The sequence below is a fragment of the Semicossyphus pulcher genome, unplaced genomic scaffold, assembly GCF_022749685.1.
Source record: "Semicossyphus pulcher isolate SPU_LCO1_2020_fin unplaced genomic scaffold, fSemPul1.0.p SCAF_25, whole genome shotgun sequence".
NCBI lineage: Eukaryota > Metazoa > Chordata > Actinopteri > Labriformes > Labridae > Semicossyphus > Semicossyphus pulcher.
The window spans coordinates 6,942,456-6,968,463 of NW_027211699.1; the positions used below are offsets into that span (position 1 = coordinate 6,942,456).

The 26,008-nt window shown below is 41.3% G+C and overlaps 1 protein-coding gene across 1 annotated transcript; it reads right to left on the reverse strand.

Annotated features, from left to right (window-relative positions):
• Positions 1 to 15,200: 15,200 nt before the first annotated feature.
• kcnj4 (potassium inwardly rectifying channel subfamily J member 4) lies at positions 15,201 to 23,437 on the reverse strand. Its single transcript, XM_069675823.1, has 3 exons — positions 23,130 to 23,437; positions 18,597 to 18,716; positions 15,201 to 16,836 (listed from the first exon to the last, which is right to left on the reverse strand). Exons 2-3 carry the CDS (start codon positions 18,617 to 18,619, stop codon positions 15,201 to 15,203), a joined length of 1,659 nt encoding a protein of 552 aa, XP_069531924.1. The 5' UTR covers positions 18,620 to 18,716; positions 23,130 to 23,437.
• Positions 23,438 to 26,008: the final 2,571 nt, after the last annotated feature.

Below are 26,008 nucleotides of genomic sequence, written 5' to 3' on the forward strand. Positions count from 1 at the left end.
TTTAGCACGAGAATCCGTGAGTTCCCGAGTTTCCAAAGTGACGCTCGCTCCCCAGCCCCCTCGCTCGCGCTGCCCGAGAATGAATGCCTGCTCTGTGTGTCTACCGGGACTTAAAGAGCTCCTTGTATGAGCCCGAGAGAAAAAAACAAAAAGAGACGGGGAGGACAAATCTTAAAGGAGCAGCACGGACGCAGGCTTGGAGGTCTCTGATTGGTTGAAAAAGTTTGCTCTCTCTCCCTCTCGCTCTTTCTCTTTCTCTCTCTATCTCCTTCTCTCCCCCCTCTCTCCTTACCTATCTATCTATCTATCTATCTATCTATCTATCTATCATATAGTATGTATAACATATTCCAAATGATGTGATAAAAATAGAAAGGAAAGCTTTATGGAATGTACGGAGCGTGCGTAAATTGCGCACACAAGATTTAACTTCAGTTTTGAAAACTTTAGATTTATCTGAAGATTCTCAGTGTTTTCATCTCTTACTAACCTTGTTGTGATGTTTATGGTGACAACAAACTATAAGGTGTGTACTTCACATTGCTTCCTCGAGACATATGCAGGTTTTGTTAGCGTTTGTGATTGTTTTTTTATGTACCAAAATAGCCATTTCAAACACTCCCTGCAGCATCTTAATTAGAATTTGGCCTTAAGCTGGAACTGTGCATTCATCCCAAAATATGTGGGCACGTTTGATATAAAATGTTCCAGAACAAAGAATGCCCCTCTGCAGGAGTTTGGTTGAGAGACTCATCAGCTGAGGAAAGGTTGGGTTCTTATGTGATATTTGATGAATCAGACTCAGTTTAATTTCAGATTTCAGAACACGCTCGAAGGCAACACAGCTTTAAGTCACTGACAGATCCGCTCATTCACACACACAAAAAAAGCCTTATCAGAGGCCTGACCTGAGAGCAGAAAAAGGAACAGACTGCGCCTTAAAACAGATAAATGATCGCTTGTTTCAACTGAACATTTAATGTCAAGGTTAGTCGGAGTCAATTTACATTAAAAACTTTGACTCCGAAAGGATGTTTTTCCATAAGAACGAACATTTCAAATGCAAAATGATTGCACAGATCCCATTTAATATAATACAATCTTACAAGTAAAATGATGCATTCGTGCACAGCTGCATGAGGGTCTGATTTAAACATATTTATTAACTTATTAACTGTAATGCACCACATCACAAGTGCAGATAACATTCAAATGGCACAAAAAGAGATTGTGTGCGCCTTTCATATGTCCATGTGTGAGTTTTATAATTTCATCAACGCCTTTGACTGAGAGGGACAGAGCGCGTGTTTCAAACCAAACACTGTTGGTGGAAAACGCAGAAAGAAGAGACGAAAGGGGACATCATGAGCCGCACGGACACAAACACGAGCGCTGTTCTTCACAACAATGACCCCTTGTATCCCCGCAATGCGACACACTGGCACCCAATCCCAGAATCGCCACGTTTCCCTTTTCCACAAATGTGGACTGCGATAAAGGGAATCCTAACCATGAGTGCATCTCTCTGTCTGATTCTCTGCCTCTTTCAGTCCTCCACTCCCCTCCTTTCTTTGCCTCCTTTGTTTTATCTCAGGTGAATTGTAATCATGTGATCAAAACGAGCACCCCCTTCCCGCTTTAAATGGAAAAAGTGGGGAACAAAAAGCAGATCTGTGCGTATGAAAAAAGAAAAGAAAAGAAGGAAAGGGTTTGTGTCTTGCCTTCTTGTGCCACTCTTTGTCCGCGTCTCAGACATTTAGAGAAAAATGCTCCAGGAGCGCGGTTACTCAGCCCGGGGAGCTGGGGTGGAACTGCCCCGCTCCTGGAGCTATAGACCGGGGACCCTCAGAGAGCCACCCCGGGGATTTGTCTCCCGCTGCGGAGCGGAGGATTTGTGGCCCGACTTCGGTTTGACGTGAGTGTTTGTTTTGGCGTGTGTGTGTTTGTGCGTAAATAATGAGGGGGATTTTCGAGGCCCAGCAAAGTTACTTTGTTCATGAGTTGATGACATTTAGGTAAGACAAAAGCGACAGTTTATGTGATACACTTTTCTATAGCAACGTGATGTTTGAGAGAAATGTGCTGGTTAATCAAATAAGGCAGGAACACAAATACATTTTTATGTAAAATGCTGTTTGCAAATATTAACGACCACTGAGGAAACGTGTCGAGAGAAAAAAGAACATAATTAATACTTTCGTAATTTTGTTTTACCTTCAGGATCATGATGGATGACTGGACAGTCTGAAATTAAATTAAGCGACAGAAAAAAGGCACTAATTGTCTATAGTAGGGCCATTATAATACGTTAATAATATAATATATAAAAAGGTTGCCACAGAAAAGCTGCTTATGAAATTCTCATGAGCCAACAGAGTCTGTTATTTAACCCTGTTTGGCCTTTTTATTATGTGAAGAAATAAACAGCTACTCGTAATAAAGCCTTGTATTGTTGCTGCTTAAAGCAGGCAAATGAATATAAAATGAACAATGTGGTTTTACAATAATTTAACTGAGGTAGCTTTGAATTTTCAATTAAAATAAAATGTAAAAACAATTAAATAAATGGTGAAATTACAAAATATTTCAGACCCCCCTGCTAGATTTTTGTATAATAATCAGAAATGGTTTTCTTTGTGACCTACCAGTTAGATTTCTTAGCAAAAATAAATAATAATAATAATAATAATAATAAGTAAATATTTCTGCTTTGAATAATTAAAAGGTAATTATAATGAATGCACAAACTTGTCCGTAATATGACAGACACGATGCAGTTTGTTAGGAAGCACACTTGGACAAACGCATACACTCAGAAAGCAGGGTGACAGTTAAAGGTCAGCAGGCTCAAAGCAGACCTCTAACACAGGACACACTGTCCTGTGACCTCCAGGCCGGGGGGCTTTACCCCCATCAGCCAAGATCCTGAATCACCTAAAAGCTGTGCACCATCATCCCCGATGTAACCTGACTTTAAACAGTCCTACGAAAAAATAGTATGTGATCCGTGTTTATGTTTGGCACAGGACCTGTGTTGTGATCTCTGTGCAGGACTCATCGAATCACATTACGTATAATTAAATAAATATCGAGTTCTTATCGTAACAAACAATAATCTAATGATGTAAAGGAAGTTCTACAGTGTCTGCTATTGGCTGGTCTTTAGTGGCAGTGATGTCACTCCCTAAGGTGACCAATTAGTGACATTTGACATGTGAGATTTACACTTTTTTTTTAATAGTTAAAAAATAATTGTAGGGCACATTGGATTTATTAGTGCTCAGCCAGATGAGAGCAAAACACAGCTATGTATTTTCTATTCATCTTCTATCTATGTGATTTATTAAAATGTAATAACCCATTTTACAAGCAAAAAAAGGTAACATTTTAAGTGTTGAAAGAGCTCTTATGGTTGTGCATTTTACATGTTGCGTTTTCCTGTAAACTTCATGAAGTTTTTCTTTATACTTTATGACTAGTTTTGTCTCTGGTAGGTTCTAAATTCACAAAGAAAAAACATCTAGAATCAGAATTTCAGCCTTTCTATTGTGGAAGGGAGTCAAGACGGGAGCATTTTGCTTGTTTTCTGTTGCAGACAAACACATTCCTGCTGACTAAAAGAGGCAGATATCTGTTAAACTGACCTGGAAACGATGTCTGTATTGTGTTCTTAAAAATCCTTTTGCAGAGATGTAAACTAAGATCTCGACAAATAAGATTGTGCAGAATTGTCCGATACTTATCCTCGGTCATCGCATCAACTAAAAGCTTTTGATATCCCCCTTCTTCCTCGCCGACACTGGCCCTTAATCTAATGTTCCCTCCTTCTCTCTCCCTCTCTCCTCCTGCATGCACCTGTGCAGGACTGAGCAGGTGTGTCAGTATCCCCCTGTTGAAGTGGATCAGTGAACTGTGCAGAAAGATCCGGTGGGCTGCTGTTATTGCGGTTATTAAGCTATCACAAATGTAATCAACTCTTGTCTATTATTGCGATCAATAAAGCTTTGAGTTTATGTGGAATAATTGCCAGTAATGATGACATACTGATGGATTCCCGTTTTATTTCCCTACCATACTGAGAGGTCAAAGGTCGGCCATAGAATTTCACCACTGGAGCTCTTGCCCAAGAAATGTTGCGGGGTTTGTTCCCAGATTCCTTTTTCTTCAGCCTTCTGTAATCTACAAAGAAATAAAGCACTGACCGTCTGTGATTTAAAGATTATTCCCCGATGGTCATAAATGTCAGTTACATCCCTAATGAAAGTGTCGGGTAATAAAAATGAGTCAAACCTACACAATACCTTACTGATCTTTTCTTCCTGTGCATCTCTCGTAATGTATTCATGCAGCTGTGTTACACTTAAATAGGTCCCCACCGCCAATGTCTGTGAATCCTGCCTTTGTCCTCACACCACCACAGTTCCTTTTCTGTTGTGTTCATCTTGTCTTTCTCTGAGTTACTGGTTATGGAGGAGGGGTTGGCGTGGTAACTACCGTGTGTGTGTGTGTGTGTGTGTGTGTGTGTGTGCGGGTGTGCGTGTGTGTGTGTTTTGCAAGAACCTGGACTGGCTTTAGTGCAGCTGGGGAGTGAGTTGGGATGTTTTTGTGTATGCATGCCTTCATGTGCTCGCATGTATCGTACTGAAGGATATAGTTGGTTCATATGTGTTGGTTAGATGTTACTCCTACTGCAGCAGGTCAGGTGGGGATGTATGGGGGTAAGACTTGTGTGTGTGTCTATGTATGTGTGTGTTGCTGCCTTAATGAATAGCCCATTGTGTGTTCTGCCTCATATCTCCATTCGCCAGCCAAAGGAAAGAATCTAGTTACTTCGATTGTGTTGAAGGGGGAACATCTAAAGGAAATTGATATATGGGGGCGAGGTGGGGTGTATGTGTGGGGAGGGGGGGTGGTGGTGGTGGTGGAGGGAATGGTAGGTATTGGGGTAGGGGTCCCAGGTGAGCCAGAGAGAGAGAACGTTCAGTTACCTGAGGATTATCTCTGCTGGTAGTCTATAATCATGCTTTTACTTGTTTTTGAGAACTTAGCTCATATTTCCTGTTTTCAAGTAATTCAAGTCGAATTAGCAAATGTTAGCATGCTAACTTGTTAGCCCAACATTGTGACTATACTGCATGTTAACCTTGTGTAACATCAGTCTGTTAACATTGTCCCTTTGAAGCACACAGTAACACACAGTGAGAGCACGTTTGTATGCTGGTGTTAGCATTTAGCTCAAAGCACAGCCTTTATAAATAGCCTCCCAGAGCCGCTAGCATGGTTGTAGACTCTCTGTCTTTTTTATTAATTAATAATTTACGCTGCTTTTTTTTTCAACATTTTGTTTTATATAACTGACCTTCATATGAAAAGCGAAAGGTTTCATGTGACTTAGTTGTAATAATTTGACATTTGTCCATTGAAGCAAAGCACGTTTTAGGCTCACATGTTAGCGTGCTAACATTTGCTAATTTGACAAAACACTAGATACAGCTGAAGAAATGTGTGAAGAGTACTGTTAATATTTATCCATGCACATTAGAGTATATAAATCTTGCTATATGCTACGTGGCGTTAGCTCAAACAAACACACTAACCTAAAAATAAGATTCCTGTTTGCTTTAAATAATAAGTAATTATAAGATCTTCTGTCTTGTAATAAAAAAAGGTAGTAGTGTTTTAGTCTGCTTTAGTCTACTCATGACCTTTGACCTTTGGAGTTATCATTTCAGGCTTACTGTGTCACACACATAGTTTAAATACACTAAATTATATCCACAGAAGCAACAGCGGCCGATAACACACTGACGAGCAGCACGACCTTAAACTGGACCGTCAAACTGTTGGGCTGTGTGGTTCTGCTGCAGCCGTGACGGCAAGAGGGACGAATCCTGAATGCCGCCTTGTATCCAGCAGAACTACTGCTCCTCTCCACTTCCACTGCTCTTCATCTACCATGCAATGTGAACGTGTGTGTAGCATGTGTATGTTTTTGGCAGCAAAGTCTCTCACACATCCCTACACATATAAGCAGATTTCATGGTCAAATTTGGAAACTCCCAAACAGCTCGTATCTGCAGGACAAGGGGACATGCTTCAGAGATGATAAATGGGCGGAATGAGAGGCGAGGGACGTGGAGATTGAGTCATTTGCAGGAAAACACAGAAAATGATGTTCAAGAATTCAGCTGGGAACAAGGGGGTCCTTTGTCAGGACGCTTCTGCTGCATGTCTGGCTGGTTGCTGTTTGGGACATCATCACACAGCAATGATGTGCTTCTCTAAAAATGTTAGATTTCAATGATTCTCTCACAGACTGTTTTCCCCTCTGGACACAAAACAAAACTCATTAAATAACTAATGTAGCTTGACATCCTGGTAGCTGAGCACAAAAATATGCGGTTCAGATACGTGGAAAAATAACACGTTTTATGTGCTGCTTTGACTTTTCTACTAAAGGATTTTTGTTATTTTTTTTACAATATTTAAGAGGGAAATATTTTGCTTGTAACTCTACCATTTATATATGACAACTGCTGCTTTGGGGATAAAGATATTTCATATAAATATAGTCATATCATAAGCTACTATACATTCCTATAAAATATGTAGTGAAAAAGTATTTAAAATTAGCTTAACATTTAACAAAAGCAATTGTAAAACGGTACCTGAATCATGAGTACAGCCACTCCCAGTGCTTTATCTATTCTTTGTTGATGACAGGACCAAACACACGTAGGTTTTGCTACATTTACTTCTTGATCTGACTACTTCTTCTACCTGTGCTTCCAACTGCATGAAAACGTGCCTATCCTACAAATGCACATATCTCACTAGCTGTGTTTTTTCTCACATCATCCCAAATAAGAAAGGTTTTAAGTTTCAACCAGAATGAGTTTAACTCACACTTAAGCGTATAAACTCTTAAAGATAGCAAGGGGAAACTATTTAACTACCATCATTGAAGTGAAAAGGCTGGAAAAATAAACATCTCTCAGTGCAACATTAAGAAAGTCAGCCACTGAAATGACCATTACGTTTAATCAGACCGAATAATAAAGACTGAACCGGACTGAGGTCCCAAATGAGCACCTGATGTTGGGAAGGCAGCGTGCAGAGACCAAAATAAACATAACCGATAATTCCCCTCACATGCATTAAAACTAAAGTAACGAGTCTGTTTTGTAAGGAGTCGAAAGTAAAGATTCTTGCGTTCAAATGTAGGGCGTAAAAGTCAAAAGTTGTCAGAAAAATAAATACTCGAGTAAAGAACATACAAGATACCTGAAATATCTACTTAAGTACAGTACCCACCTCCGAATAAGAGTAACAAAACAGAGCATCAAATATAAGTGAAATATAAAGTGTATAGGAGTGAAATGCAAAGAAACGGTGCACTACTGACATAATTTTAATGTTAATACTGTATTGAATGCTATCTGGACGTACCTTAGGTTTTAGTGTCTTTGTGTTAACAGACAGAAGCCGTTTTCATGTGAGAGGGTAAAATCAGAGTGAGTGAGAACAGGAAGAGGGGAGATGCTTCTTCGGGGGAGATATGGAAAAGACGAGGATAAAAAAGTCACTTTCCAATCATGAGTTTTTCTCGGAACATTGAATTAAGCAGCGTGAAGGGGTGGGGGGCCTCGAGGGTCTGAGGGCGGCTGGCCGCAAAGATGCCTGAATGAAAGAGTTTGTTGTTTGATGCTGGGAGAGGGAGATGAAAGGGGAGAGGGAGATGGAGAGTTTGTCAGGCATCAGTCCCCTCTCCCATCGCCTTCTCACCCTGCGGCCCTCCCGCGCTCTGCCCATGTGAGCTCGAGTTCAATCACAGGGTCCACAGCTGCGCACGTTGACTAAAAGACGCACGCAAACATACACTCACAGAGAAGCACATACCTGGATGTAAACATAGGTCTCCACATGCATGCAAACACAAACTTCCCTAAAACACACATGAAGACGTGCAGACTGCGTGCAGAAATGCGAATCTGCATGTGTGCTGCACCTCAACTCTCTGCAGGCAAACACACAGTTACACAAACAGTCACATGTGCATGCAAGCCTTGAACGAGCACATTACAAAACACTTTATGGTCATACAAGATTTTACTTGCTGTAAGAACAAATCAAATGTTGAAACTAAAAGATGAAATAACTTTATTGGCTGTTAAAACTGTAGATGATAAAAATGTGCTCTGACAGGGCGTTTATTCAAGGAGAACGAGGACAAAAAGTGCAACATGTGTTCTAAAATGTCAAGGCCACAAACATTTATTAATACACACAACATCACTACAAGTTTTTTATGGTTGGTGACATATAGCTGTAGAGAAAAGTACTTGTGACCAAGTGTGAAAACTTGAATTTAAACAGTTATAAAGATGGAAAAAAGTATGATCAGACAAATATCCCAGAAGAAGGACTCGTGTGCCAAAAAGGTGCAGACAGTTACAGTGTAGAGTGCTTTGCGGCAACGGTTCCAAGCTTGAGTGACAGCCTTTTGTCATTGTTGTAACTCTATTACTTACATTCAGTCCGGAACGTCCAGATCAGAAATAACATCAGCTTATCAGACCCAACACACAAAGCCTCCCTTGTTCTGGTCAACGAGAGACGTTTGTTGGTTTTCTTTGAGCGTCTCAACAATTGTATTTCCTCTTTATCATGTGAGATAATTCTGTTTAACCAACATCAAGTTACCTGTTTACTGCTTTGGTCAGCATACTAACTTAGATTGATTCATGAAGTGTGACTTAAGGTTCATCTGAATGCATGTGCATCGACAATTAACAACCACTGCAGGAGAGATTTAAGATGGACGTGATTTCAGCTAACAGGCCTCTCTCAGTGCTTGGACAGGTTTAAATGCAAGAGACTTTTACCGCAAGGACAGCTCACTGGTAAAAACAAATACAACTTATATGTTATGTCCTTTGATAAAATGCATGCAGAACTTTTGCACTTCTACAGGAGCAGATAAGTCCTTAACAACACCACCAGACCAGAAGTTTAGAGAGTGATACGTGTCAAAGGTGAAAAAATGTAGATATTCTAGTTTAGACTGGCATGAAGTTAAATGTTAAACTTAGCTGTGATTACAGACATGCAGCACAAAGGCAAACATTATTACCTTGTGAGGTAGACTATCTTAAAGTGTCAGGTGTTTCATTTATCTTACTGTGTATGTGTGTGTTCTGGGATGGCTTCCTCCATCACTTTGAAGTTTCTCTCTTAACAAAGAAACATAATTGACGCAGTGTTTTTATTTAATTTTCAGCAACTTATACAATCATATTCCCAATTTCGCCCTTTGTCTTTTCCTTCCTTCTTTCAGCTGTATCTTTATGATTTATATATAATCAACTAAATAAAAACAAAACTTCAAAGTGTGAGTTTTAAGTAGCTTCTTGTCTACTACTCAAGCTCACAGTGAGTAACAAGATAAATTAAACTCATCTGTAAATACAGAGCATCCAACACTGTACATAAAGGTGTTCATGTTGTTGAACATCAGGTTCCCAGCCTCCTTACTATCTTCGGCCAAACATATTTCAGGGATTTGTGCACCTCTAATCCAGCAACATGTTAAAAAATGGCTGAAGGATTAGCAAGAGCTGTCACCTATAAAGAGGAGCATGTCTGAATTAAGGCTTTACATGGCTAAATGTGAGCATACAAGGCTGTGAGAGAGGTTTTGTGTTTGAAAATTAGGTTAAAGCGGAACTTATCAAAGCATAGCAACATCAGAATCAGCTGATTCATTATAAATAGGTCCCAAACATTGTGAGTAAAAAAAAAAAAATCAAGGAATAAAGACAGAGGTGCAGAAACAGGAAGTAGCTTGGAAAGGGGTCACAGCAGTGATGCAGAGATCAGTGGTGCATCGGTGCCTTGGGGTGAAAAAGTGACATACGAGGAGTAGTTGTAAAAGTGTAATTCCCAAGAGAGAATGATGGAAAGGATGGGAAGATGTTGGACGCACACTGGCAGACACAGACACACACACATCCCATAATTAGCATGCTCACAGGCCTTTAAATGCCCCACACAAAGGCCCACTGTTGAGCCTCGGTTGCTCACTTCGGAGACAATGCACAATAGGAGTCAGTTGGAGCCCCCAAATCACCCTAATAGCCGATGTGGCCCTGCATGGCTTCTCCTGTTTTACCATCCCACCGATCGCACCCATTCACTCACTCACTGACCGGCTAATGAAAAGCCGATGGCCTCGAGGCCCTCTGCTCCTGAGCAACTTGCCCCTTCCTCTTTATTTCCCTCTTTTCATCTTTTCCTCCACCATCAGAAATGCCTCTCCGGTTCTCCTGAGGTTCAGAGGTCCAATGTGACTGTTTTTTCTGTTAGGGTCCTCGTGCATGGGAACAGCCGCAGAGATGGAGGATATATAATTACTTATAGGAAGAGCAAGACTGCGAGGGTTGACAGGGGAAGTACCTTATTAGCCCGACAAAGGCTAGATCTGGACAGAAATGATTTAATTATAGAAAAGGACCCTAAATAGAGACTTAACATGCTGATGTAAAGAAACAGCTGTGGGTGCCTTCTCTTAGATGCAAATTTGATCTCCTCACAATGTCAAAGATCAGGACATGCAGTGAGCTGTTTCCTGACAGGCTGCTCTGTATGTCGCTGCATGCTGTGCAATGAGCCTCCCTGAATCAGAGGATTCTCCACCTCTTTGTTAATGAGAAAACTTTTAAACATATTGCAATGTCGTTGAGAAACTAGTGTTTACATACTGCTTTTAGAGGGCTGACTGAATCCTTTTCATGTTTCCACTGCAGACACATCTAGACACACCTGGTTGTACGCTGCCTAATGATTCATGGTACGCTGTGTAAGGCAGCCAGTCAGACTCGGCCCTTCTACATCAGCAGATCAAGAGGTTACTGTAGCCCAGCTCGCAGAATGTTCCTGCGCAGTGCTGCTAAATTTGCAACTACTGTTGGTTTATGTGTTAGAGCTATAAAAGAAAAAAGAGTCTGATGATTGTCCAGCAGGGGGCGCTGGCATCCTCTGCACGAGCAGTTTGTTACATTCATTTTGCAGGCGTTGATGCACAACCCATCATGAAGGAACCAGATTTGGTTTGGAGGCCTGCAAGACGAAAATTAAGGGTTGTATGTTTCTATCAACTTTTCTGTGAGTCATTTATCCCATTAGAAAAAGTTCCCCATGTACAAAAACAGGATATTTATGTCCCATTTGAAGGAAACAGCTGACTTTGTGCAGGTCAAACTCAAGCCTGAAGTTAGTCGGTACACTACCTTCCATCCAAATCAAACCAGCGCTACCAAACAAGCATTTATTAAGTAGCTGAGATGAAAAAAAGTCTGAGCTCGGCCAGCTGGACAATTCCTGCATGTGTATAGTTGTGATTGTGTTGCAGAAAAGCATCTGGCAATGCTCCATAAATTCATTTTGAGTAGGTAAACATCTTCAGGGATCGCTGTCCTTACAAAAACCTTGTTAAATAACAGGATGGGAAAAGCACAAGAATCAAATGTGACTATACAAACTGTTTTGTTCTAAAATTAAGCTTAATGTGTGTTGACATGATTTGTTTTTCAAAAGCCAATACTGTAATATAGTACACATTCTTTAATCTGTAATTATAAGACTTGAACTCTTTATCTGAGGATACAAACAGCGTAAATGACCGACGGATGGACGGAGTATTGTTCTCTGAGTGTTAGAAATGCTTGGTTTATGTATAAAGGTAATTATAATAAGACTAGTTTGACATTCTCGCTGCACATTCAGAAGCCTTTGAACATTAATCAGTCACTGACATAATTTGTGCCACTGAAAGCTTCATAATGGCTCCATAATGTCAACATTTCTGTGCAGTAATCATTAGTTATGTAATGGATTTTTTTATGCCTGTAATTAGCTTTTTTTTTCTCATTATAATTTGATGCAGCAGAAATACAGCTGTAAAGGTCAGGTCAGGTCGGGTCAAACTCCTTCTTCCAACATCGTTATTTTAACATATTTTTAATGTTTCACAAGAAGATAAACAATTCCTGTTGATCTTTACCAACTAGCCTGATGTGTAAAAGATAAAATATGTGCAAATTAATAAAAATATATGCATCAGATCTGAGCCAGCATCAAGCATATGCAGTATTTGATGAGAGTTTTGAGTTTACAGGACTTATAATGTGATATGTGCTGATGTCTTGAGCCCTCTGTTGTCTCTTGTCACACCTACTTCAATTCCAGCCCTTCCTTTTACTACACTACCAACCTTTCCAGGAAAGTCACTGTGTTTTCAACTCTTCTACAAACACACACAAGTGGAGACAAAAACTAACTTGACTTTTGATCGGTCTGAGCTTCTCTCGAGCCTCTACAGCACACCACTAGAGGGAGACTGCTTCAGTACTTTCTGCTGAAACCCAAATGGCTGCAGAGGCGAAGGTTCACTCTGTGGGCCACTGTTTTATACCTCTTTTTGCCTGGATGAATTTTTGAAAAGGAGAAACAACCAAATATACATAAATATTTATTTGCAACATCAAAAGGAATACAAGGAAGGATAAAGTGCTGTGTGGCTGAGATGTTTTTTCTGCTCAGCTCGTTCCAGGTAGGACAGCAGTGTGCTTATAGTGCGGTTTATCTTCAAGCAGGGGTCTGAAAACCACAAGATTTACACAAAGCAGGAAGCAAAAAAAACTCTGTTACACAAAATGGTATTTACAGTGTTTCCCCCACAAACTCAGGCAGGTTTTCATGTTGAAATATGAGCTAGTTATGCGATTAAAATCCAACATTACAGAACGACTGTCACACACTGACAGTCAGAACCTTTTGAACAATGTTTTTTTACATAACCAACAGAACTACACAAACAATAGAAGTCTTGCTTGCCTTACAATGAGCGAAAGTTTTAGTTTCATCGGATGAAGCAGGTTTAATGTCAAATAGCTGCACGGCTCAATCTCATGATGACAAGTAAAAAAACATTATATTCCACTTAACTGCTAAATGGTATTTAATATTTGTTGGTTTCCGTTCGCTTTAAGTTCTACAGGGGGGACATCTGCCAAATTTAACATCACAAGCTTCTATTCGTAAGCTGAACCTGCTGTTTTGCACTGTAAGGAAAGCAAACTTAAACCTTTGTAACAAAACGTTACACTTTATCTTCTCTATCTCAATCCAGTGACTTATTGCACATTTAAAACAGTACTCCTTTATCCCTCCTCTCCTAGCTTGACAGCTTCATACCATCAAAGACAAGGAGAACACTCTGTAGGGCTATACGCACCACAGTTTATCAAACCATGAGTCAAAAGTGCTTTACTCTCTGTCTCCAGACCTTTGGCAAACAGCAGCAGCACATGTATTAAAGCCTCTTCTCAGTGTTGTTTCTGTTATCACCGACTGAGGCCTCCATAAGAAACAAACCAAGAAAACGTTTTAAAGAAATACACAAAGAGAACTGAAGGCCTACTTTGCTTTATATTGAGAACACTAATAGATAAATACTCGACTATTAAAGTCTTTCTCACTGCTACGTTATATTTTCCGCATGGGCTGCACGGTGGTGCAGTGTTGAGCGCTGTTGCCTCACAGCTAGACGAATCCTAGTTCAGATGTCGGGGGGCCTTTCTGTGTGGAGTTTGTTCTCCTCGTGCATGCGTGGGTTCCCTCCGGGCACTCCGGCTTCCTCCCACAGTCCAAAGACATGCTCGTTAGGTTCAATGGTGACTCAAAAGAAGTGCCCGTAGGTGTGAGTGTGAGCGTGAAAGATTGTGTGATTGACTGGCGATCAGTCCAGGTGTAACCCCGCCTCTCGCCCAATGACAGCTGTGATTGGCTCCAGAGCCCTGTGACTCTGAGCAGTATAGGTAGAATAGATCATGGGTTCCCAATCTTTCTGACTACACGGACCAGACCGTAGCAATAATATTTTTGACGGACCGGGGGGTCGACACGCATGCGCATAAATCACGGTCACACGCACGGAAATACAAACAGATCGTATTTATTCAGTGAGGAGACTGCATCTAAGTTGTTTTTAATACGGGACAAGCCGACGAGAGGGACGGCGCGATCCATATGATCCACAGTGTGATCCTAGCAGTTTATGTGAATTTATAATGTGATCCAGCAGTGAGCAGTTTATAATCATGCAGCGCAGTGACTGATCTGTGTGTTTCTCAGGGTCTGCCCCTGACTGAATATCGTTGTGATTGGTCTCGTATTTTCGTGAAAACCCTCTATAAAGCTCAGTTAAAGTATACACTTCGTCTCCACAGGCTGTCATATTCTGTGTAGTTCCTATATTTTATTGATAAACACAGAGCTTTAGAGGGGCATCGGGCTTCTTGATCAAAGTTTGATGGGATGCGAAGCCAGGGTTGCCAGGTCCGCGAATGTTTGGAATGTCACAGACATCTGTTGGGTTTCGCGGCCCGGTGCTGCACAACCTACGGCCCGGTACCGGTCCGCGGACCGGGGGTTGCGAACCCCTTGTATAGATAATGGATGGATGGATGTTTTAAATATATGTTCTCTTAAAACTCAACTTTTAACAAAAGGTCGCAATAAATCAATACATTTGTCTCCCTCTGCTGCACTTGGAATGACCTTGTTAGGATGCTGCACAGAAAATTAGGTAGGTTCTCACCACTGTATATATGCCTAAAAGAGGTTTAAAAAAAAGTTGTACAGTAGATAATTCAAGAAAATAAACAGTCTCACAAAAGTGCAAAAAGCAGGGAACCTTTACAGACATGATAACCATTAACATGGAGTTATCCAGCATAAATAAACCACACTTAGACAGAACAGCCTCTTAAAAACTTGAGCTCTTCAAAAAGGAAGAGGAATACATCAAAAGTGCTATTGCTTTCATATAATCTCTTGTTTACATTCACAGAAAAAATAGATTAAAGTCTCACTACTCAAAAGGTTAAATACAGTCTAAACCACGACTCAAGTTTCTGGATTTCTTCTTCTATTGTGCTTTTCTGTGCTGATGTAATTATGATAAAAGAGAGCCAAGAGGCCGTCAGCATTTATCACATCTTTGTTCTCCTGCACAATCAGACTTTATGGCTCTTCAAAGACTGCATTTGCATGTGCCAAAAGTAATTTAGGAAAACAAATGAAGGGGGTTTCAGTATGTGTACGTGCAATCTAAAAGAGGAACACATGACGGCCCACTCTCACTGCACTCTTTCGATCTCTTGCTCACTCTTATAGCTCACTGGATCAAGAGGGATGGCAGTCTGCAGGATGTCAAACTCCATCTGGTTATTGTCCATGTCCAGCACGCACATGATGTTGTGACTGCCTGATGTCATGGTCGCCGTGTCCTGGAACATATTTTGGAAGTCTACAGAAACAGAAGTCCTCCTCTCCTCTGCCTTCTCCTTCTGAGTCTGAGTGGAGTCGAAGACGTCATCCTCCTCCTCCCCGCAGCTCAGTACTACCTCGTTCTCGTAGCAAAAGGTGCTCACCGACCTGGGGATCAAGTCTTGTGTGGTTCTGCATGCAAAGATGGGAGAAGTAGAAGAAGTCGCCCGGCTCGTGGCCCCGTCCAGCTCTTTGGCACTGAGGTGGGGCGTCGACGGCACCTCATAGGTCTTGTGGAAGCGAGCGTAGTCGACCTTGTAGCAGTTCCTGTCCTCGTAGATCACAGGCTCAAACCGGTGACCCCAGAAGATTTCGCTGGCTATGTAGGAGCTACGGAACTGGGTGGTCATGGCCGTCGCCTCCACCATTCCCTCCAAGATAACGACGATCTCAAAGTTATCCGTCTCCAGATCAGCTCGACTTAAAGTGTACAAGGGGCTGTCTTTATCTATCTCATGGACTATGACCAGCGGGGATACAAGAAACAGCCTGTCTGTGCCCTCATCATAGCCCACATTGAGGTCCATCTGCTCCAAGGGGATGAACTCACCCTCGGCCGTGACATATGAGCGTATGAGCTGTGCACGGACGTGAGCCTCCACGATGTGGCTCTTCCGCAGGTTGCCCACCCTCCACATAAGGCACAGTTTGCCATCACGCAGGGCGATGACTGCGTTTTTGGAGAACACAAGGGTTTGGTTCCTCTTCTTTGGCCGCGCCATCTTGGCCATGATGGTTCCAATCATGAAGGAGTCAATGATGCAGCCCACGATGGACTGGATGACCACTGTTATCACAGCAACAGGGCATTCCTCGGTCACGCAGCGCCAGCCATAACCAATGGTGGTCTGGGTTTCCATCGAGAACAGGAGCGCTCCAACAAAACCCTGGACGTGAAGTATGCAGGGCATCCTCTGTGTCGGCCCCCCAGCTGTGTGTCCTGAGGGGAGTCCATGCAGCACTCCCACCGCCAGCCCATCACCCTTTACCCCAGGGAGCTTCTCAAAGTCCCCATGTACCAGAGAAACACTGTAAAAGATAATGCCAAAGAAAAGCCACGACACCATGAAGCTGGTGCAAAAAATGAGCAGCAGGTATCTCCAGCGGATGTCCACGCACGTGGTGAAGATGTCAGCTAGGTAGCGCTGCCTCTTTTCCTCCATGTTGGTGAATAAAACATTACATTGTCCGTTTTTCTTTACAAACCGGCTCCGTATTTGGCTGGAGCCCCGCGTCAGAATCTTCCCGTTGTAGTTGTTCATCCCTCCGTGTCCCCTTTTCCCGGGCACAGCAGCAGAGGCTCTCGACCTCCTCCTCCTTTCCTCTGTGTCTGCGTCGCAGGTTGAGTGCGGTCGGGAATTGGAGGAACAGTGGCCGTTACAGAGTCCTAAGCTGAAGATCTTCTGGCGTTCCTCTGCGGGTATAATGTCTGACACAATGCTGTACCTGTAAGGCCAATAGAGAGATAGATACATTAAGAAAACAGTGTGGGATTTAAAACTTTTTTTGCCAAGTTAGAGGTATAAATGTCTGTCAAGTCACTATCTATCGCTGAATGAGGTAACACAATGGTGATTGAGCCTATGGCCCCCTGATGAAAGCCTTTGCATTTGCAGCGGCGCCCAGTTAGTGATGCGTTTTCCATCAGCCAGCAGTGGTTGGTCTGTCAGAGAGGGTAGGCGGAGCTAAGCGGCTGCTTTTCCGGTCTCTGCATGTGTTGCAAGTAAACAGTAATCTACTATGGCTGAACAAACAAAGAAAAGATGGATGACTACAGATACAACTTCAGAGTATGCAACTCTGGAGAAAATGTATTAATATTTTAAGCCAAGAGAAACTACTATTTAAAGTGTCTAAACACATGATGATCCCTCCCATAGATGGAGAGATAGGATAGGGACTGACTCTAAAGGGTGATCAAAATAGGAAACAGACACACAGTTAAAGGGAAACTTTAACTGACCCAACTCCAGGGCACCTGACTGTATCATTTAACCTAACCCATCTCTCCTGTACATGCAGGATTACCAGCTGGGAAGGTGAGTTCAATTTAGCTATATGAGCAGGATTGCTGTCATCACAGATTATAGGATTACATATGAGTCAGTGTGTCAATTGGACAACCCTTTTCAGATGGACAGACTCATGTCACTGATTTAAAAAAAAAAAAAAATGTTGCAATGAAATTTTGACTTTATTGACATTTGCATTCACACTGATACGAGAGATCATCACTGGAGCAACTTACAGTATGCAAGTCGAAATTAAAGCTCTATAACGACAAAAATAACTTTAACAAACGGAGCAAAGAGAAAAATAGAAAATACTGAGAAGAAAGAAAAAAGTAAATGGATGTACAGAAGTTGCCACATCTCTACAGTTGCCTCTTTGGCCCCATGTATTCGGGCTGTGGATAGTTCTGGGTACACAATGTCTAAGTTCGTTAATATCCATACTTGACAAGAAACTAAGTGTGGGGGCTTCCAGCGTGTGGCAATGAGCTTCTTCGCTGTTGTGAGGCCAGCTAATAATGCCCCTTTTTTTGTTCATTGTGGGGTCTATGTTTAAAATAAGGGTAACAGGCAAATTAGGTAAATTGATCTCACATATCTCGGATACGTTGGAGGCAACAATCCGGACTGTCTCTTAGAAATGTCTCTTTTCATTAACTCGCTATTTAGTGAGAGATTCGATGCTTGTTGTTCCATTTTAATCAAACAAAACAAATACCAGAAATGGGATGGTAGAAAAGGACTATTAATAAATACATGAGAAGAAAACCTGTTTTATTTTCATAGCAGGCGATCTGTTGCAGCTGCCTGAAGAGTTCTTCATGTACGGCTGCTGGTCAGGACAGTGTAGGACGTCTTGGCCTTTCTGAGGATCTGCTGGCTGTAAATATCTCTGAGCTGGGTCTGACTCACAGACTATAGCTGAACAAGCCCGTTCTCTCTGGCTCATGATAAGACTTCCGGACAGGACGAAGATAGTTTAACAAGTACAAGTGTTTTTAAAAAGAGTTACCTAATGTCCTAAAACACCAGCCCGTCTCCATGTAATATATTATTTGCTACATGAAGAACCTCTTCATTAATGATTTATAATGCTTTATAAAACTAACTTAGACCACGTCATTAAATAAAGAATTAATCGGAAGAATGAAATCAAAGCTGGACATGCGGCTGCTTCCAGATTAAGTCCCTCACCTGTGTGACCTACTTGTTCCCATGGCATCAGTGATCACTGGTGTGGATCCTGGGTGGGAGGCCGGACGCAGTCCTGCTTCCAAAGATCAGGCCTCCACCATGGAGGAGGTGCTCGAGCCCCTGAGAGGACCAGACAGAGAGAAACAGAATCAGTTTGTATCAGTTCACATCCAATCCTACATTACAGGAAGCACGTGCAGTTATAGCAGAGTTATTTACTGTGAGTCGGGTCATCTTCATACATGACCTTTTGTTAACTTTCTTTGACCTCCTGTATTCATGTTGCATCACATTTCATCTCTGTAGTTTCAGCGTTGTGCAGCGTATCCAGTCTGGCTTGTGTGTGTTTCAGTGGACGATGGATTTAAGAGGATTTGCACTTAATCCTGATTTGATTCTGCAGAATGTCTTGAGGAACAATGAGCCAGCCTGAGCCCTCACTCGAGAACACAGATGTGAGGGGTGGCTCAACACTCTAATATGCAGCATTATAAAGCACATTGTTAACATGTTCTCAGCCTGTATTGTGTTGGATTTATTCATATCAATCTGTATCTACAACCCTTAGTAAATCTTGTGAGGCAACGAAAAAGATTCACGATGAAACCCTCCATGTTTTCTTACATGGTTTTACTTTTTGGAAAACAAAAAAATGCCAATTATGTGTCAGGACCTTTCTGGTTACAAAAACTTTTAACTGTATAACAGCAAAAAAAAACTGCATTTCTGTGACAAAGTAGAAACTCAACAACGTTTCTCCAGGACAATCTTGGTCTCAAATCCTCTGAGAAGCTTTTTTTTTTTGGATTACATAAAACAGTCTGTCCAGAAATAGAAAGCAAGTCCTGTCACATAATCCTTTCATCATAATACTAGCGATACAAAGCAGGAAGTAAATCCAAGATGACTGTTGATGCAGAAGCTGTGGTTTTTTTTAATTACTACTTAATTACTTGAAAAAGCCTCGTATTTCTGTATTAGAGTCACTTGCTACGTTGCAGTAGTAATTGGGATGAATCCACTCCCAGATGTCAGCGCTGGTCGAGCCAACCAGCTCGCAGGAACAAACTTGACCAATACATTTTCACGTGACGGCCATTTTCTTCTGATTACACACTCAGGCTGTGAAGCTCAAATGCTCTTTTTAATGTTGTACTACTGTATTCCAATGGTCAGTTGTTTAAATGTAGAGTATCTGACAACATTATCATTATATTGCTTCTGATTAATGAGCAAAGAAAGACAATTAGGAGTGAAATCTTTACGGACATTGGGCCATAGTTAGGCTAAAACAGCTTATTAGCCCATTAGCTTAGATAACAGCTAATGTTAGCATTCACTCCCATCCTAATTACATTATAAAATACATTCCCAGGTAATTACTTTTGCGAGGAACTTACTAACTCTAACCTTAACATTATATGTCGTATGATTCGCTTTCAGCCACTTCCTAGCTAACGCTAACATTAGCAGTAAGTGGTTGAAGGCTAACGCTAGCTATTGTCTGACGATAGCTACTGGGTGTTAAACTTGAAATACGGCCAGACTTCCCTCCCTACTTTCACTCCTTGTAGTGTTTTCAGTTGCTGATCAATCGAGTGATAATGTTTTGTCAGATTTCTAACATTTATGTGAGTAACTAACACAGCAGTTTGATATTCTAGGAGCATTTGAGCTTCCCACCTTCTCTGAGCATGACATCAGAGGAAAATGGCCGCTGTCTGTGCGATCAATATTAGCTGAAGTTGTCCTGTTCCCCAAAGCACAGAAACAAGTTTTTCCTCAAGCAGGTTGCCTTCAGATTTCAAAACCTTTCCTGCAAATTTAAGGTAATTAATTCTGTTAATTTAAGATCATATCACAAAATCAATAGGAGAAAATAGTTTGTGTCCACATGTGTGTGTCCTGTATGTGAGGACTACATTTTTATGTTATGCATGTGTTCTGTCTCCATACAGGTGTTCTTGGACACAATCAACAACACAGCTGAGAAATAAGTTCTTCCAGCTACAAGATGTGAAGATGAAGATGCGACCAGCCAAGAATTCATCATTGAGAGCGTCTCACTTCTGATGCAAAGATTTTATAGCCGCTAAAGAACAGGAGGCAAAGTGCAGGTACAGATGTGTTACAGCACAGCATACAAACCAGGTAATGGTCAACAGGTGATACTGGCTTTTACTCAAGATAGTCTCCAAAGGAACACATCAGCTGTGGCATTTAAGGGATGAAGAGACATGGAGGGTCACCAGATTCACGGTGGAGTAGGGGGGCTAGTATTCAGTATTAAGTGCTCTTATAACATGAGTCAGAGAGGGAGGGAGAGACGGGGCAGAGGGGCATCAGTGCAGCATCTACATTTGATTTGAATTCTAAATAAGATGTGGGAGGTGACTCTTTGCGGAGCCCTTTCTGATCCACATTACTGTAATCAGAGACTTGGGTTAAAAAGCGTTTTGAAAAAGCTTTTATGTTGAGCTTCATACCACTTATTTTCCTCGTGATTGGGCCTGAGGACACTCTGCCGAGAGCAGGGAGATTTCATTAACTGCAGACACATACTTAAGAAATCACTGGTTTTTACACACTTCTGTAATCTTTTGGTTATTGATACAGACTTTTTGTTGGATTTATTTTTATATCTAAGGGTTTTGTGGGGCTTTATTTTATGTTATTATTAGGGTTAGGGGTGCAGAGAGAAGTAGTAAACAACAGGAGACGATTTGTTGTCCATGCATGCAGCAGTGTGTCTCAACAGATACGTTTTAAAATGAGAATAAATTAATCATTTAAGTCACTGTAAAGAAGTTCATACATCTTTATTTTTTGGGGGTTTTTTTTGTTAAATTGCTGATTAGGTCGGACATTTTTACATTTTCAATCATTTTCAAGTAAACAGTAGAAAATGCATTTATTTGCTTGCAACTTTTGGATGCTTGACCTTCATCAGGCAAACGAAGGTCGATCAGCAAAACGTTGCAATCAAGTAAATGTATTTCGTGCAAGTTGGACGGTGTGGAGAAGTTTACCTGCAATTTTGACAGATTTTTTCCTCTCCTACGCACCTGTACTATGAAACAGATGCGCACAGTGTTTCTGTACTTTAAATTACATCAGTCCCAATGTTTCTATTGATCAAAAAGATTATCTTCAGAGTAATTGATACGAAAATAGCTCTTTCTGTGTCTGTATATTAATGTTAATCAGTATATAAACATGTGTAAGACTTTGCAGACTCGTGGAAATCTTTTACCGTGTCTCTGCATCTCTACCTCCTCCACAGCGTGGAGTGTTTATCTCTCACACTGAAGTAAGACAGGCAATTTTTTTCTGTTTGGAACAAGTTCCTGGAGGTTTCATGGCTGTTAATCCCAACATGCAGCACACAAAGAGAGGGGCGGGCAGGTTGGGTGGGGGGATTGGGATTAGGATGGAGAAGTGTCTTCTTCTAAAGTATTTGGTAATCACCTCTGATGTCACTCACTCTGACATCTGCCACAAGAAAATAATACATGTAATGTGAATAACCAAACTTTATAATTTATATTTATTTTAACCAAAATTATAATCCAGAACAACATGATTGTTTAAATCTACAGGCATGAAAAGCTCACAATAACCTTGTTTTCTATGAAACATGATTGTTAAACATTTGTGATGTCACTTAGCAAAGTGAAGGAGCTGTTGACTCGCTCTCACTGAGGTGATCCACGCAGGCCTTTGTGTTGTGATACCTGCGCTGTAGGTGACTGTTTGCAGTCAGGCAGGATTCTTAAGTCAGGTTCTCTTCACTTCCTTCTTTTTGTAGAGCGATCCTGTTCTCTGAGAGGTAATCGATGAACACCCTGCCTGCGTTCACCTCTGCTTGTCACGAGCCAACCCACAGAGAAGCAGTCAGCCAAGTGCAAAGAGATATTCCCACGCTACCCTCACATCCCAGACTATCTCCATGTCGGCTTAAATTCACATCGTTTTTACCATATTTTCTTTACTGTATTTTAATCTTTCAAAAACATTTTATATTTATAAATTCTTTATGGTAACACAAATCGACCACATCATTTTATAACATATCCAACTGTAAGTTAGCTGAGTTAGTGAACACTGACATCTCTTTGTGTTGAGTTTCAGTCTTTAAACCTGGCTACTTCAGACTTGACCCTAAACATTTATTCAACTGACCCACAGAGCGAGAAAGTTTGTGGCTGTCTGCATAATGTAAACCAACATCATACCTATACTTGTAGATATGTTGTGCCTGTTTTTTAACGGACAACTGCTGAGTTTTTAGGATGAAGTGTCTCTGTGTAAGAATGAATGTATCTACATTGTCCTGAAAAGGTCATTAAGGCTGTCTGAGTAAGAGGTATGATGAGGATAGAGGGACATATTTAATACTCGGCTATGAAACTAAAAATATCCCTTTATACCAAAGAACTACCTTTTATCTGGAGGGAAACTATTTCACTCGGCTAGTAACAAACTTTACTCATGAAGTTTGTTTGATTATATTTGAACATAAATGATACTCACCCAAGAAGTTAGCCACTGTTTTCTCTCTCTTGGTTGTATGTTGAAAACCTCTTAACGTCTCCACTCTCCACCTCACTGTCCAGGGCAAAGGTCCCACATCCTTAGATTCATGTGTTCTGTGACCCTGTCTTTTATTCTTCCTCTCTTTTAAGTTTCTTCTTTTAGTTTCTTCTTCATTCTTTTGTCCCCGTTGTTTCTTCCTTTTAATCCGTTACTGTCCTCTGCTGCCTCCTTCGCTGACTGTAATCCTGTCCGTGCACGCTCTCCTGCGCGTCCTCATGCACCCCAGGCTGAAAACGCTGTGTCAATCTCCCCTCTGCAGAGCGAGGGAGGGATGGAGAGGAGAGCAGAGGAGAGGAGAGAGACTACAGGGGGGCTGTCTCTTTTTCTATGCACTCCAAGCTCGTGTAGGTGTTATAATGCCTGATGTTTCCATGTAAGCGAGCAAGAACTGGTCTGAGTCATGATTACTACTCTTTGAGGAACAACAGAAATGAGCCTAACAGGTGGGAGACATTGAAAGCATGAAAGGGGGCTTAGAAATAAAGAGGATGAGACGCAATTGTTTGAAAATCAGCATCACGAGGATGATCACAATAACACCATGTACCACTAGATCGGCTGTGCACCTAAAACTAAAAGCATAATAGCTCCCTCAAAGTTTAACCCAAATACATAAAATTTTACACAGATATAGGTGACATTATATCAAAGGTATGCGGCGATTTTCATAGTTGTAACATCATACATGTCCTTGTTAATGCCACTTAAAGATGACTTACTGAAGGTATCAAATCGCCTGTGCAACATTTCATTGTTTAGGTTTGGGGACGCAGTGACACCTAAAACTAGAAGTGAAATAGCTCCCTCAAAGTTTAACCCAAATATATAAAATTTTACACACATATAGGTGACATGATGTAAAAGGTATGTGGTTATTTCCTTAGTTGTAACATTCCACATGGCCTTGTTAATGCTACTCAAAGGTGACTAATAGAAGGCCTAAAATCGGCTGTGCAACAGATCAGGGTTTAGATTGGGGGACGCAGTGACAGCTAAAATTAAAAGCATAATAGCTCCATCAAAGTTGAACCCAAAGGTATAACATTTTACACAGATATAGTTGACATAATGACAAAGGTATGTGGTGATTTATATATATATATTATAGTTAAACCATCATACCTGGCCTTGTAAATGCTACTCAAAGAAGACTTTTTGAATTTAAAAACTAGAACATTTTGGAACATTTGTGTATTTTGACCTTAAAGTTCCTCTCTCACAAGCCTTTTCATTTCAGGTTGCCGTTGATGAAATGTTTGAATATAGTGATTTTAAAGGGGTTAAAGGATGCAAAGAGGCAAGGCCATTATTTGGTTTCCCTTTGACTGCAGGGTGTCAGACTAAAGGCTGCATGAGTATCTGGTTGCAGCAAGTTCAGCCAACATCCTGGCCCTAATGATGAAGACTGACTGAATCAGCAAACTTAAACTAGTTGCTGACTTCTTTGTGTGACATTGTGGTCAAAAGAAATGAACGGAGAGATGACATGCAACAGAAATACATTGTCACATGCAAGAGAGTTAAATGTGGTTAAAGGTCAGTGCGAAAAACCCCTATAGGCCTCCCCTGTCAACTGTAAGTAAACCTGAGCCTCTTTCACGATGGCTTCTTAAAGAGTTAGATTTGAAATTAAAAATGTCCACTGTCAGGTCTTCATCCAGAATCCACATGGCCACCACTAGAGATACGGTTTCTATGGAAGCAGCCTCTTCTGCCCTCACCCACAGCTCCTCTTTAGCGCCCTCCTCCATCCCTACCTCTCGCTCTCCCCTCTTAATGACAGAGCCGGGGTCACCTCTTTTTACAATCTCCTCCTCTGAACAGGGATGTGGGTGTGCATCCGCCCATTTGTCAGATTCACAGAGGAGGAATGAGGGGGTGGACGGAGACACAAAGCTGTGAGTACAGCAACGCTGAGGTTAACAGAAAACAAACATTTAGAGGACAGAGGAGGGTGATTCTGAGGGTAACATGAGCATGGAAATTACATTTTGAGTAATAGTTTTAATCAGTTGTTTCAGCAACTCATTTTTAGTGTTTTAGCACCACTCCAATCTGCAGCCACGTCAGGTCAGAGCACCAACAGAGATCCAAACACGAGGGATATTCTGGCTCCTCCAAGTTAAACACTGCTTAACAAGCTAAAGCCACTGTTTTAGTTTGCAGCCCACAAAATAAAAGCATTTAATTTAATTTGGTTTATTTTAATAAAAGCATCAAGTTCTCAAAAGAAGCTGCAGGTAATTCATTTGAACTCTGTTTGACTGTCAAAGAAAGAACAAACATCTGAGGAGAAGATGACCAGGCTGACAGAACAACTTAGGACACACTGGACTGTGTGTTTGTATAAGTAGCTACTAATCAGGTGTCGGATTAGTTCCCATAACCTTTAGCTCAGCACACACTCATGTGGTAGCCTGCGTCTGAGTCGGCTCTGTCCGAAGGATCTCATCTACAGTACACTTGTCCAGAGACAAATAAAGCAGAATGTTTGGAATGTTTTTTATTGTTTATTTTTCACTCGTACACGTATCTGAGATCTTATGATTCCCGCTTGAGAATAAAATTGACAACATGTGACAGAAGAAGGGACCCGGCTATGGGGGCTTCAGGGGTGTATACAGAAGCCTCCTCGTTGGTGTGCGGTGCCCCCTCACTGCTCTGCACCACCACGGATGGCCTCTAAGTAGGCTGAAAGCACTTGCTTTCTAATCTCTTGTGCCCCGTGCCGAGTTTTACAGCTATCAAAAACATGAGAGGAGGATGCAGAGGGGGGCAGGATGTGTATGATGCATGAATTCAGTTGCAATTTCTGG

What these genes read in the sequence shown, in the direction of transcription:
- kcnj4 (XM_069675823.1), bottom strand. Translation starts at nt 18,619, where the DNA reads ATGGGAACAAGTAGGTCACACAG. An exon ending in GGAACAAGTAGGTCACACAG is followed by an intron (nt 16,837 to 18,596) that starts GTGAGGGACTTA and finishes TTGGCCTTACAG; the next exon opens with GTACAGCATTGTGTCAGACA.